This window comes from Condylostylus longicornis, unplaced genomic scaffold (genome assembly GCF_029603195.1).
Source record: "Condylostylus longicornis isolate FDR11 unplaced genomic scaffold, ASM2960319v2 ptg000080l, whole genome shotgun sequence".
NCBI lineage: Eukaryota > Metazoa > Arthropoda > Insecta > Diptera > Dolichopodidae > Condylostylus > Condylostylus longicornis.
Window position 1 is genome coordinate 2499776 of NW_026578048.1, and position 15366 is coordinate 2515141.

The 15366-nt window shown below is 25.5% G+C and overlaps 1 protein-coding gene across 2 annotated transcripts in view; it reads left to right on the forward strand.

Annotated features, from left to right (window-relative positions):
* The first annotated feature begins 3115 nt into the window (after positions 1-3115).
* LOC129613033 (putative uncharacterized protein DDB_G0291812) overlaps positions 3116-15366 on the forward strand; it is a 106633-nt gene continuing 94382 nt past the window's right edge. The window contains exons 1-3 of one of the 2 annotated variants that reach the window (XM_055526919.1): positions 3116-3490; positions 4030-5288; positions 7588-8203. In XM_055526919.1, the coding sequence (XP_055382894.1) occupies positions 4235-5288; positions 7588-8203 (1670 nt within the window). In that variant the 5' untranslated portion in view covers positions 3116-3490; positions 4030-4234. The remainder of the gene's footprint in view (positions 3491-4029; positions 5289-7587; positions 8204-15366) is intronic. The other variant, XM_055526920.1, reaches the window with a different exon arrangement.

Consider the following 15366-nt stretch of genomic DNA (forward strand, 5'->3'; position numbering starts at 1 on the left):
AAAAAACAACAAACATACAGGATTCTCTTGCGACAAAGAAAAAAGGACAAGTTATGTTTAAAAAGAAAATCTAATGACTATTGGCAATCCTATACTATCACCAAATATTAACAAAAGCACACACTTACAAACACTCATACATATCTGTTATACATAATTTTATATTAATATAATGTGCATATCTATAAAGAAAATCAAAAAATTAAAGATAAAATTTTTAAAATTAACAAACACATACATACATACATTTCAACTCATATCCACATGTGTGAGTACACACTCGTACATAGTTATTATGCAACTGTTTTAATATTAACTTTAAATTTACCAGAACAAATAAATGAAAATTCGAAAAAATCTGCAACAATTGTAAAAATGTTCATGTCGCAATTGTAACATTATAAAAATCTAAACAAACTATCAAACCGGTAGCTAATACAAATATAATCGTCACTATGTATGAACAGATAATTATTTTGAAAAAAAAAAAACAGAAACAGAAAATGTAGAAAATGATCCCGGAAAAGTTCTTGAATATTTTCGTTATTTTTACATTTTGTCGGTTTTCTGTATACAAAAGGCACACATACACATATGTTACTACATATGCATGGAAGCGCATACAAGTTTCTTGGATATTTTTCATTTCATTTCTATATGATTATTATTTAAATAATTTTATTAAATTAAGAAAACATGTTATAAATACTATTAGATAGCAAATTAACCTTTTAAATGAAAATACAAAATTAAGAAAAATGTTCATAAAAATTAAAATAAAAAAAAACAGCACGACAGCACTTTTATATTTAAACGAAATCAAATAATTTAACAATTCTATACAACATTGAAGATGGAGTGATATTGAAAAAACGAGGACTATAATGGCCTAACATGACCACAATAATAAAATTACTAATAAAAGAATTGATTAAGTTCTCTTTTTCATTCACTACTTTGTATTCTTCAATCTTTTCATTAATCATTTACTAGGAGTAATATTATACCTAAGAGGTTCCACTTTTCATATCATAGATAGATTAACTTGAAGATAGTATTTTTGGCGATATGTCGGTCTATTTGCACACTTTTTTTATCTGAATTTCAGCTTCAGCGAATTGAAATGAAATCGAATGATGAATTATATTCAATGAAAAGAACATTGTAAGTTAAACAATAATTATTATTGTCAATTTAATTAAGAAAAATTGACATGTCAAGAGTCTTTCAATATTATTTATTTGTTATCATCAATTTTGCGCTCAACTGTTGGTAACTGTTAGACAATAAAAATTTTCGAATTTCGAAAGCTCTTAACTGCTTTTTTGTAATTTTTTTTATATTCTTACTCCTCTCTTGGGAGAATAGGACTCCCACTTTGCATCTCCACTTCGTTCTATTTTTTATCTACAAAACTTTAAGAATGCAATAGGGTAATGTGCTATCCATACGAAATTTTTTTTGTTATACGTATAATGGCAATTGAAATAAACAATTGAATATTCTGTAATTCAAAATTTTAATTCAAAATTTTATGCACTTGACATGGCAGCATAAAATTTTATATACATATGACACATAATACTCACAGATTTATCAAATTTAATACCTCGTCATATAATTACTCCAAACAGTCTGCCGCATAAAATGTCATTGCTTGTATTGTAGTAGAAGAAAATCATCAAAAAAAAAATAAATTCTGACTTTTCTTACAAAAAATATTTCATTCATATTTTTGGGTTTAAGAAAAACTCCATAATTGAAGTAATTCACAAAATTTTTCCATATTGTACCAAATGCGACATACATACATAACATACATGATACAATTCTTGAATTTTCATTCATAAATCAGAAAATTAATTTTTATTCCCCTTAAGTTTTTATTCTCTCATATACAAAAAAAAAAAAAAAAATTAAAAATTTCAATATTAACTCTCACGTTCTCCTTCTTTTCTTACTACCTAAAATACTATTATGATTCTCTTTTTATGTTAAATTAACACTCACAGTCTCTTACTCTCCTTTACAAAATATTTATAATAAAAAACAGAATAACAAGAACAAGGTAAAAAAATACGATTGAATCATTAAAATTTGATAACTAGAAAATTCCAAAAAACAACTTTCCACCTGCTGCACTACACAAGTTTATTCTACTTGACAAAAAAAAAAATTAAAAAAGAAAAACGAAAAAACAAAAACAACATTCCCATGTGAAATACCAAAAATAACAGCAAACAACAAAAATCTTAACTTAACTCACCTTAAGTTGGAATGGTGCACCACACCACACTATCCTAATTGCAATGTTGCATTTTTTTGCTCTTTTATTTTATTATACTCTCTCTCTCTCTCTGTTTTTGATAAGAAATCATTGGTTTATCCATATATAACGTATACACTCAAAATATACTTTACTTATCCAGCAACTTTCTTTCACCAAACAATGTTCTCTATTAACAATAAACAAATGTTAATCTCTCTCAAATTATAATATTGAATACTCTCTTTGAAAAATACTGTAATAGTCCACTTACTTCAAAAAAAAAAACTTTGAAATTACTCTCCAATTTTTCTCAAATTTAAGTTGGAAAAATATCTAAACCTGAAAAAATCAAAGTTTTCCATGGAATTCTCCAAATCATTTCTTGTTATTATTGTAGTTATACTGTTATCGATGAATTTACTAAAATTTTCCGTTAGCAAGAGCATAAAAACTTTTCTTTTCATATTATTGTTATTTCACCTCTTATTCATTCAATTTACTTGGTTGGTGAATTATACATACATAACTACGTATACAATATTTTATATGAACTTTTTACTTCATATTCAAAATTGAGCATTTAAGCTAAGCTTAAGGAAAACACAAGAAGTTGAGTAAACAATAAAACTTTAATAAATTACAATAGAGTGAGATTTTTAGCGATGAGAGATAGTCAACCACAGTATAGAGAGACAATAAAATATTTGTAAGGGGAATGCAAAACGTTGAGTGAGTAGAGTAATTTTCTATTATATAGACATTGTTATACAGTTACGGTTAATTTTTTTGTGTGATGTGAAAATGCGCTTTTTTTTTCTTTTACCTTCACGTTAAAATTCAGTTTAGTTTCACCGGTCGTATTGAATAGTTGATATAAATCGGGTGGCAAATTATATATTTTTTTCCTTTTATTTAATACCGTTTAATTGTTTTTTTTATTATTTTGTAATTAGAAGGAAGTTGAAAATTTTTTCGTGCATCTTAAGTGAAAAATTAAAAAATTTGTAAACTTTTATTTTTAATTTTTTTTTTTTTGGTAATTGTTTTAAAAAAGTGATATTTAAAACTAAGAGGAAAATTTCGATATTATTTTAAAGATTTTTCATCTTAATATGGTAAAAATTATTTAGAAATAGAAGTGAAAAAATTTTGGAATTTTTGAAAACCCTAAATATAACTGTGTGGCGGAATGGATTACGTTTAAAATTGTTCAATATAAATGTATAATAGCTCTCAAAAAATATGAAATAAATTTAGGACAACTTGAGGAAATTTTAAAATCCTAAATCATTTGCAATTTAATTAATACCGAAATTATTTTAATAAATATTGAAAAGTGGAGGACTGTATTTAATTTTAAAAATTGTCAATGTTTTATATTTTATAAAATATGAGCTCAATTTTGATTTGTTAAAATGAATGAAGAAATATGAGTGACATGTAGTTGACAGTAATCACCTTAAATTTAAATTTTGTATAAATGCGGAAAATTTTTTAATTTAGAATATCAGAAGAATATTTTTACTTCATTCGGAGCAAATTTTCAAATACAAAAATTATTTATCGTATAGAGTTGAAATTTTTTTCGGGGTTGAATTTTCATTGAATTCATGAAAAAATCTACTTTTGTAAAAAAACTGATCAAGTCTTTAATTTTAAAATATTAAAGTTATCAGAGTGCTTGGTCTATTCATTCATTTTTCAAAAATTTTTTTTTGTATTTTGACAATTTTTAAAATTATTTTAATTTTTAATTACAGAAAATCTTTTGAAAATAAATTGTTGTGGCATTTTATAAAAATGACTTCCAACTAAAAAGGATTACAAAAATTATAAATTTAAAAATTATTGAAAAACCAAATTAAAATTTTATTAAAAAAAGTGTAAATAAAAAAAGTGAACCTCAAAAAAGAAAATATTACATTTAGTAAATTTGAAAAATAATTAATTGTAAAAAAATTCAATATGGATAAAAATTCTGATCAAAGAGCAAAACCTATTTTAAGTCCAACCAGATCACTTGATGAAGGTTTCGAAAGTGATCCAGATCGTATTTCAACAGATTCTGAACAATCAACTGCACCATCATCATCTTCTAGTACTACATCATCACCAACAGTTACAGCAAAAAATTCCAAACAAAATTATCAACAAGTATCACAACCAATCGCAAAAATAACAACTACCAAATCAGGATCAACAAAAATAATTTCATCTGAATCGGGTGCATTCGATGTTCTTCAATTAACAGATCGTGATGGTGTACAACATACACAAATAACAAGACGTCAAAGTGATTCTTCAACAAAACAGCAACAACAATTACAAAAACAAAATAATCGTCCAACAACAAATTGTTTAATTGTTGATTCTGGTACAAAAGTTTCAATACCACGTGCTGGGCCACCACAACGTATTATAATTTCTTCATCATCGGGTATCGTTAAAACGAATTCGAATAGTAATATTAATAATATTACTCCACCCATCAATAATAATAATAATAATACCGGTTGTACTAATAATAAACATATTACAATAAATAATTGCGCGAATGCATTGAAATTAAAGGCACCGTCATCTTCAACATCTTCATCTGGATTAGCATCTGGTACTGCAATTGCATTATCTATTGGAGGCGTTAATAATAATAATAATAATAATAATAGTAATAGCAGTAGTAGCGGTATAATAAAAAAATATATACAACAGCAACAGCAGCAACATTATCAAAAAAATCAAAATCATCATCGTGCTCATATTGGCGGCGGTTTTAAATCATCTAAGTCATGTGTATTATCTTCATCAGGAATTATTGTTCATTCAAATGGATCAACAATATCAAATGGAATAATAACAGGTACATCGTCTTCATCACCATCAACATCATCATATTCATCGTCATTGCATCACAATAATCGTGGATATCGTCGATTAAAGATGCGTGCACCATCACCGCCTATTATAATACCTACAGCAGCAGCAACAACATTAGGAATATCAGGAATAAATACAAATGGTAATTTAATAGGAAATTCTTTAACACTATTTTTTTTTTTTTTTTACATAATAATATTTTCATTATGAACATGAAAATTAATTCAGATTTTCTTATATATTTTCTATGCGATTATTTTATTTTGAGATTTGCTTCTATTTTCTTTTATCAATCTTGAATACTACTACCTGTACACTTCCAACATAATTTTATCTCTGTTTTTATAATATTTTTTTTTATATTAAAATTGATTGCTTTAACAGCTTTATTACCAATACCCAGGTGCATTTACCTTTGAAATGAAAGCACGCGTATATGTATACATACAAATGCACATTGTACTATAAATTAATGTTAGATTATCATTATTATAACATTTTTATTATATCTAATTCTAAGTTATCTCAAACAATAGATTATTGCTATACATATATAAAAATTCTATTATAATACAAAAATCACCATTATAAATGATTCAAAAGAATCAATTTAGTTTTACTGTATAGAATAACAAAAAAAAGTACTGCTATATATTGTGATTTAAAATGAAGAAAAAATTTTTTTTTTCAAATTTTTCTCAATAATTCTTAAGTTCTTAAAAGAAGTAGACAAAATGGACAAAGCATTTGCATTTAACGATTCAAATATACTCGTATTTACGGTTGATCGTGGAGTTTTTTTATATAAATTGATTAAGTCTAAAGATAATCAAGTTTTGTTGATAAAATGGTTATAACACACACATATACTAAGTTATACTCAAACTTGTTTTTATTTTGAATGATAAATTATATTAAACATTTATGACAATAAAACTATACGAATCATTTTCAAAAGAATCTGATTGTTTCAGAATCAGAATATTTCTTGATCTCAAGTCTTCCAAAATTAACATAATGTTTTAAACCTTAAATAGTATAAGAATCAATAATTACCTTAAGAGAATTTGTTGACAATATTATGTGGTCTATTTCGGCTTCATCTAAATTTTTCCTATAAATTGGTTAAAAAATTTTTTGAATAGTTGGAACAATTTATTTAATATCAAATCTTTTTTCTATATAATTTACTTGATCTAACTGTTTTACCAGCAATTGACATACTCACCATCGTTTATTGCCTCCTAAATAACGACAATGCATTTCCTTTTCGATTAACAATCAAATATTTTATTGTTGCTCCTTATTAAATTTAAATTTAGACTTCGGAGTGGTCTTTCCTCCCACTTAAAATACAAAATTATTTTTAATATTTTAAATGACAAACTTAATTGCATAACCAATTTGAGAACTTATTCTTCATTAATTAATCTAAGTGATTATACAAAAAAACCTGAAAAGAATATTTTATAGAATCAAAATTAATAATCCTTGGCATAATATGAATATAATATGAATATAAAATACTTATATAATATGAAAATTATTCATACCGTTACTGTATAAAATAGCACTACAGTTACGGGTGCCGTGATAATTTCGCCTTATATTTGTTGATTGAATAAAATACATAATTTGTTAAAATGGCCTTAATATTAAATAATATCAAAGAATACTGCCTTATTTCGAATTGCTGTAGTGCTACCCAATTAAATACGTAGTTAATTGAATTTCTTAAAAATTCAAATTGTGAGAAACGGTTTCCTTTTTTTAAATTTTTCATATAAGTTGTTAAAGTCTGTTATTTTAGCAGATTTTGTTGGAGGGAATTTTTGTTGCCACCCTCCCTTACCTTCAAGTTATCGCTTCTTGAAACTAGTTAATTGCTGCCTGTTTTTTCAAATTTCTATAAAAACAAACAGCTAACAATTTATTCTTATCCCTGAAATAAAATGACTCTGGCACATTAATTAGAATAATTTGCAAGTATAAGATTGCTTTTATATAAAGTATTGTTTGTTCAAGGAAAAAGTGCTACTTTAAAAAACATTGGTTCGGTCCGGTATTATTTCCTTTTTATTTTTTATTTTTATTCAACAAAATATTGCATAATGATGCAAAAATCTCGTCCTCTTTACACAACCATTCCATTGATAATGCTTTACTCAAAATGAAAATAAAAACAAATCTCAAAATTTCAATAAACCGTGTAATTTTGATAAACGATTATCAATCATCATTAAATATTTGAAAAAAAAAAAATCATTACTAGATATTTTTTTTTTAAAATCATCATGATCAATATTATATTCACCATCATTTTTTTTTATGAAAATCTTTATTACCCATAAAATTTACCATGAATCAAGTTCAATACATCAATTCAATTCTGATACAAAAGAAAAAAACAAAAATTATTTATTTACCTTATATACCAATAGGAATAACATCATCAACATCAATTGCCAATATACCAGATACATTGATGATAAATAATAATAAATATATGAATCGTAATGTAATATCGTCGTCATCATCATCATTCAATGGTGGTAATAATAACATAAATAATAATAATAATAATAATAATATTCATTCTGGTATAACATCATCAACAATACAACATTCAATAATAGGAAATTCAAATAATATTGTTGGTGGTGTTTCTTCAACAGCTTTATCAACATCAATTAATTCTTCTTCTTCCTCTTCTTCTTTACCATCATCTGCTGTTGCTGCATCATCTTCTTTTTCTTCTTCAATTGGATCAGGTGCCACAGCCGCATTATCATCATCAGCTATAATAAATACAACAGCAATAACGACAACACAACCAACATTATCAACAAATAATAGTAATTTAATCGATTTAAAAAATAATCGTCTATTAGCATCAACGAATAGTCTATATACATTTTATCCAGCTGAAGGTAGTTTAAAAATTTGGCCATCACAAAATGGTGGTCTAAATTATATGTCAAGTCGACATAATACAAAACAATCATTACAAGCACCAATAGCTTGTTGGACACAATCGATTCCAAGGCAGCCCAGACGGTAAGTGAAAACTTATTTTTTTCTTATTTCTTGTTTTTTCTTTTTTTTTCTTTATGGATTTTTCAGTTATTTTATAAATAATTCACTCATAAGTATAAAACATATATTTTTCAATCCTTTTCGTTCCAGTATACAAAATTTTTTTATTATTTTCTTTAAAATATTTTGTCGTTTTTCAAAAAATAAAAACAAAACTTTCAAGTTTAATAAGTATAACTGCTTATAATCAACAATAAGTATGTACTTTTAAACGGTTAGCAACGCTTTCATTTCAGTTTTTTCCAATAAAAACGAAAAAAAAAAAACTAAAAATATTTTTATTAAAACTTCATAATATTGTAAAAAAAAAAAAATTTATGCGTTTAAAAAATTTTTCTTTTTCTTATAAAACTTTCAAAAAAGTTAACCCGCCGGTATTATAAACCAAAAATAAAAAATCAATAAATAACACAGCGCAGCATCAGGGCACATAAATATAAAAAATAAAAAGTAATCAAACCAGTAACTCACATTTAAACACACACAGACTCGATTATTTTAAGTTGACTATGTCTACTTATAAATTTTAATAACGAGTCCGTAGCAAGAGAAGAAAAAAAATCAAAAAAACATTTAAAAATTCGAAAATGATTTAATTAATTTTTTTTTTTTTTTTTAAATTTTTCTGTTGGCAATCGAAATTCTTATCTTCGACTGCTGCGCCACTTATAGTTACTATGAAAGAACAGTTATATGAGACACAATCAAGATAAAGTTGGAAGCATGTTATTGTTTTTATAAAAATATGAAAAGCTTTATTATTTAAGACATTTATCTTGTATCTAGCTATTAAATCACATTAAAAACATATTTAGAACTGTTATATTAGTTATGTTTGAAAATTAAGATTAGCTACGCGTAATTTTTTTAATAATTTTAAAATTTTTATCTTCTTTCAATATTTTAAATGCATTTTATTAGGCGGTATATTGTGAATTTGATGGGTTCGTTGTATAATTATGGAATTGTAAAATATGCAGACAAATTTTGTTAAAGATTCCATTTTGTTTTTATAAAAATTACGATTTCGAAAAATTCAAAATTACTGTCTTTATATGTATGTAGTCCAAAATTAAATTTAATGTTGTAATCTACAATTACAAAACGAGTACAAATTTGTAATCGCTCAAGATTCGAACTGAGGCATGAAGTGCTATTACTCATTTGTCAATTGTATAAAACTTAAACGATTCTCTAGATCAATAAAATAGTAGGAAATGTAAAGTGCCACAATGCGGCAAATTTTAAGATAATTACACAATGAAATTTAGAAATTTTTTGAGAGCTTTTAGAGCAAAAATATTTACTGATTTTTGATCAGCTTCCTTTACTTCTTTAAAAGACAATTGAGCTGAAAAAATTTTCATAGTAATGGTGCTTGCCGTTAAATTGACAACAGTAACTGAATGAATAAAATCGAATCATTCTGAATTTTATTTGTTCGGTGCGGTGCTATTGTATAAAATTTATTCTATGTTAGTAATAAAAACATGATCGCACTAGCGAGACAGTATTCATAAACCTTTGCTTTATACAATGAATTATAAGTTTTATTACTTGGATTCGGTAATTCGACAACAATAAAATATGAACTGAATTTACGAAGTGCTATACTAATTTCTAGCACAATCTAAAATTGTCGTATGCCTCATAATAAATTCCTTTGATGTTAGAAATAAATTAATAAACTTGTTAACCAATCAGATAAAATCGAAGTTTCTTTTAAATACTTTCCGGTTAAAATCTTAAAGTTTTTGAATTTTGAAAAAGAAGACAAAAAAAACATCAAAAACAAAAAAGTTGATATCAGAAAATGTGAAAACGACCATTTATTTTTTATATTTTTTGACATTTTTGAAAGAATTCCGATAAAAAACACAAAAAAAAAAACGGAAGACAAAGTATTCATTTTTTATTCACTCTTTATGTGATTTTAACATTTTATAACTTATTTTAGAATTTTATTTTACAAAATATAGTAACTTTTTTTTTCTGCTCATCCAATCTGATTAAACAGATTGATTTAATTGAAAAAATTTTAGACAAAAAGAAGATAAAAATCAAAAACCACATCTCGGAAATGCTTCTGATAGGAAGCTTTTCTGATTATTTGTGAAAATATTACGAAAACAACAATAAAAAATTTAATGGTCTTAAAAATGTGATAAAAAATTAATTGATTTAAATTGTGTATGTAGTTTTGTTTGCAACTGTACTCCCTATTCTTAAATTTGAAAAATTTTGGATAAATTAATTTTGAGTTGATCTGGCACTCAATTGATTTTAATTTAAACCTCGGAATTCTAAGAAAGGCACTGACCACAAACTTAAAAATTGATAAATCTTGTAAAAATTAAATTAAATTAAATCGAAGAATTTTTCTGAAAATGTGTTCGTCATAAGGTATTGAGAAAAGTAAAACGAATTTTATTGCATTTTAACGAATTTTGTTTTACAAAGCGCCACAAAATATGCAATTGTTATTAAAATTTCGCTGAACTATTCAGAGAATTTTTGTGTTATGAACAAAACAATCAACTAAATTTTTAACAAAATTTAAAAATAATTTTATTGTGAATTTCTAGAAAGTTCAAGAACCTTTCAATTAATTGGAAATTTTTGTAATAAAAAATTTTGATACTAGAATAAGTTCGATAAAACAATGAAGGTCTTTTAAGTACAATAATTAAATTTCGAAAAATTTGTTAAACCTGACATCTTTAGCGAATCTAGCTCCAGAAACACCCATCATATATATTGGATATAGATGCATATTGGCTTAGAACTCTATATTTGAATTTAATTATTACGTATAAGTTCCTTATTTTTCTTAAAAACTTTAACTACTAATTTAGCTGCTCTGAATTTTAAACTTATCAATATTTTTGTTCCTCGTATATATTAGTACCGTTCTATTCAACGGGATTTTAATAGAATTACCATAAAATTTTTATGTTATAACAGTTTAGAATTTATACAATTAACAGTTTAAATGAAAACCGCTACCAATCTTACTTTACTATTAATAAAAATTAATTAAATAAAAATTGTAAAATTAATAATTAAGAAATCATCGTAAAGAAAAGAAAAGAAAAAAATTATAATTTTTTTTTTTTTTATATTCAAGAAATTAGTAAAGCTTTCTTAGTCTAACAAAAAACAAAAAAAAAACTTCCTGCTGCGTTGTACCTTTTTCCTATTTATTTTTTAATTATTTTTTATATGATTTCAATAAAAAATTTTTATCAAGGTAAAAATCAACTTATAGTGAGTTATTTTTGACACGGTTTATCTTTTTATTTTACATTTTGTTAACATTTTATCAATTCATGTGTAATTTTAAACAAATTAACCAAAAGTCGTCATAAATTAAGTCGTATATGTATACAAATATATTCGCAAAATAATATTAATATAAAAGAGTATTATAACCACAAATATCCAATTCCAAAACTTAAAAATCAAATAAAATTTATTTAATACTTTAAAAAGCATAAAAATTTACATTATTTACGAAGATTTTTGTGAACATTAAACAAACAAGCATATTTTATTTTTTTAATAGTTAACATTAAGAATTTTTGACTATCAATCTATAATCTAGCGGAAAAATATTATATGGAATTAATTTTTAGAGAAACAAATAGAAGAAAAAAACCTGTAACTTGTATAGACGCACCCAAAATTATACAAAAAACCAAAAAAATATTTTCACAGCGTCATTTGAAATTTCCGTGAAATTTTATCGAAATATCAAATATCAATTTATAGAATTTACAGTTTTTTTCTCTTCCACCATATTATTATTGAACGCAATATTTATTTTGTGAAATTCTGTTAGAACATGGGGTGCCATCTATTTTAGAAAATTTTTTTTATTATTTTCTTCATTTCTTAAAATAAAAATGTATAGATGGGGTGGCGGCTTGATGACTTTTAATATGCGAGTTCTATGTTAATTTATTATTTTTAGATCATGAGATTATGATATCAAGGAACGTAGAGTTCATATAATTCGCCTTTTAGATTAAAAATCTAATTTTTCAATTTAATTCGAATTTCAATTTAAAAATCACAAAATAAATATGAAAAACTTGCAATATAGGTAATTAAAATATTTTTATATTGTTTAAAAGAGAAAAGTTTTATTAGGGTGTAAGATCTTTTCTCAAAATTTCATCGATTGAATCTGAAATTGAAATAATTGAAGGGGTTTATTAATAAGGAGGTTCATTAAAATTTTTATTTGTTCGAGAAAAATTAGACTTTTGCACAGATTTTGATTTATACTTATAAGCTGGCAGTTTTATAACTAAATTTTCAAGTTTTCGCCTTTCAATCATGTAGAAATGTAAATATCGAAAAAGAAACGTTAAAGAACTTTAGGTTTTTGATAAAAATACCAATTGAACCCTTCACTTTTTAAACCCGTTTACTTTAATTTGATTTCCTTGTAAATTATTAGATTAAGTCTTTAATGAATGATGTAGTCATCGTTAAGGTTTTCAATCGTAATCAGATATTACTGTTAAGGTTTCAACTGTAATTAGCATTTTAATATTAATAGCTATGAAATCAACTAAAACTAATTCAAAGCCCTTGATGATTATTTTTAGTCGATTTTTCACTTTCTAACTTTGATAATTTTTAATTATGTAAAATATATAAATCTAGTTTTTTTTTTATTTATACATTGGTTTATCATAAAAGTACTTACAATAATGTAATCAAAAGAAAAAAAATAAAATATTTAATTAACAAAACAGTTAAACCTGATCTATAACCATGAACGCACTATAATTTAACATCTATTCATATAATGTGTAATAATGTTCACATTTTATACTCTATCTATACTTACATGTATATATAAGCATGTGTAAGAACAACTATTAAAGTGTCATGTTTCATAAATTATACAATTAATTAAAATGTTTTGTATTTTATTTCAACACAGCCGTTAGACATATTATTTTATTAAAAATATTCTCTCATCAATTAATTTTATTACTTATATAAGTTTTTTTTTTCTTTTTCTCTAAAAATTTTATTATTTCCATATAAAGTAAATTGTAATATTTGAAATCAATGTTTACTCTTGTCATAAATTTATACAGTTTAACCTTGAACATTAAAGAAAAAAAAATATTTAACTTACTTATTTCCTAATACTTTCACATTATTCAACAATTTGGCATCTCTATTTTTTTTTTGCTGTGACTCTACTTATATACGTGCATAAATTTTACCTTCACCTGTTTATATTTTTTAAAGAATTTATACTCTTGTACTTTATGGACTATACTTAAAAAAGCTCAAATATTTTGTTTTTTCCTTTTCTTCTTATTTTTTTGTGTGAAATCTATTTATGCTAAGTACATTGTTTATTTGAATTAAATCAAAAACGAGAAATACATGATAAATTGTAAAAATTTGATGTTGTCAGCAAAGTAGACAAAATATGTAGGTATGTAAGCAATACTTCCATATACATACGATATAATGTGATCTATGTCGTGTATAACAGTTTACATGTCAGAATGAAATTATCTGATAGAGCTCAGACTTTACGTCAAAATTTAATAATTTGCTGTGAAAGTTATGACCAAAATAAAAACAAGTAAAAACGTTTCAGTCGGTATGAACCGATTGAATTATACCCTGCACCTTTCATTGTTGTATAGCAATTACTCAAACCTGTGAAACCATTCTATAGAAACTTCACGGATATGTCTGATCTATAACTGAACAAACAACTACCAAGTTTCGTGAATCTGACTTTATTATTTTTCCAAATATTTAAAATTAGCTTTTGGAGTTGTATGGCAGGTACCCGAACCTGTCAAGCAATTCCACTAAAACTTCGTAGGTATATCTGATCTATAATTGGACACACAACTGCCAAATTTCATGAATCTAACTTTACTACTTTTCCAAATATTTAAAATAAGCTTTTGCACTTGTATGGGAACCACTCGAACCTGTCAAACAATTCCACCAAAACTTCAGAAATATGTTTGACCTATAATTGGACACACAACTGCCAAGTTTCATGAATCTGTCTTTATTATTTTTCCAAATATTTAAAATTAGCTTTTGGAGTCGTGTGGCAGGTACCCGAACCTGTCAAGCAATTCCACTAAAACTTCGCAAATATATCTGATCTATAATTGGACACACGACTGCCAAGTTTCATGAATTTGACTTTATTATTTTTCCAAATATTTAAAATTAGCTTTTGGACTTGTATGGGAGCTACTGGAACCTGTCAAGCAATTCCACCAAAACTTCAGAAATATCTTTGACCTATAATTGGACACACAACTGCCAAGTTTCATGAATCTGACTTTATTATTTTTCCAAATATTTAAAATAAGCTTTTGGACTTGTATGGGAGCCACTCGAACCTGTCAAGCAATTCCACCAAAACTTCAGAAATATGTTTGACTTATAATTGGACACACGACTGCCAAGTTTCATGAATCTGACTTTATTATTTTGCCGAATATAAAAAATTTGCTTTTGGAGTTGTATGGCAGCCACCCCAACCGGTGCAGCTATCTCATTAAAATTTTTAGAGCATATGTAGAATATAATTGGACACATGTATACAAAATTTTATATTTGTACCTTTATTAGTTTTTGAAATAATTAAAATAAACTCTTTGAGTTGTATGGCAGCTACCCGAACCCGTTGTCCGAATGGGTCCAATAACAATAGGGTTCGTCCTTGGCACAAAAGAAGCAACTTGTGAAAGTTTGGTGTCGATTGCATTCTTCCTTTTTGAGTTATCGTGCGATCGGACGGACGGACGGACGGACGGACGGACGGACATGTCTAAATCAACGCAGAATTTTACGCTGAGCAAGAATATATATATATGTCCATACCGCAGATGACTCCTTCAAGTAGTTACAAACTCCATACCAAAGTTAATATACCCTTCACGAAGTGCAGGGTATAATGAGCTGAGTGCTGTTTAGAACTTACCCCAAAAATCAATTGTTTTCATTTTACTTTTAAAAAATGTGTTAGTAAATCTGATTAGAATAAAGTGATATCTGCTATTTTGCAAATTTTTGTAAAACAAAGTCTTTCATCAAACAATGTTTTAGTATACGAT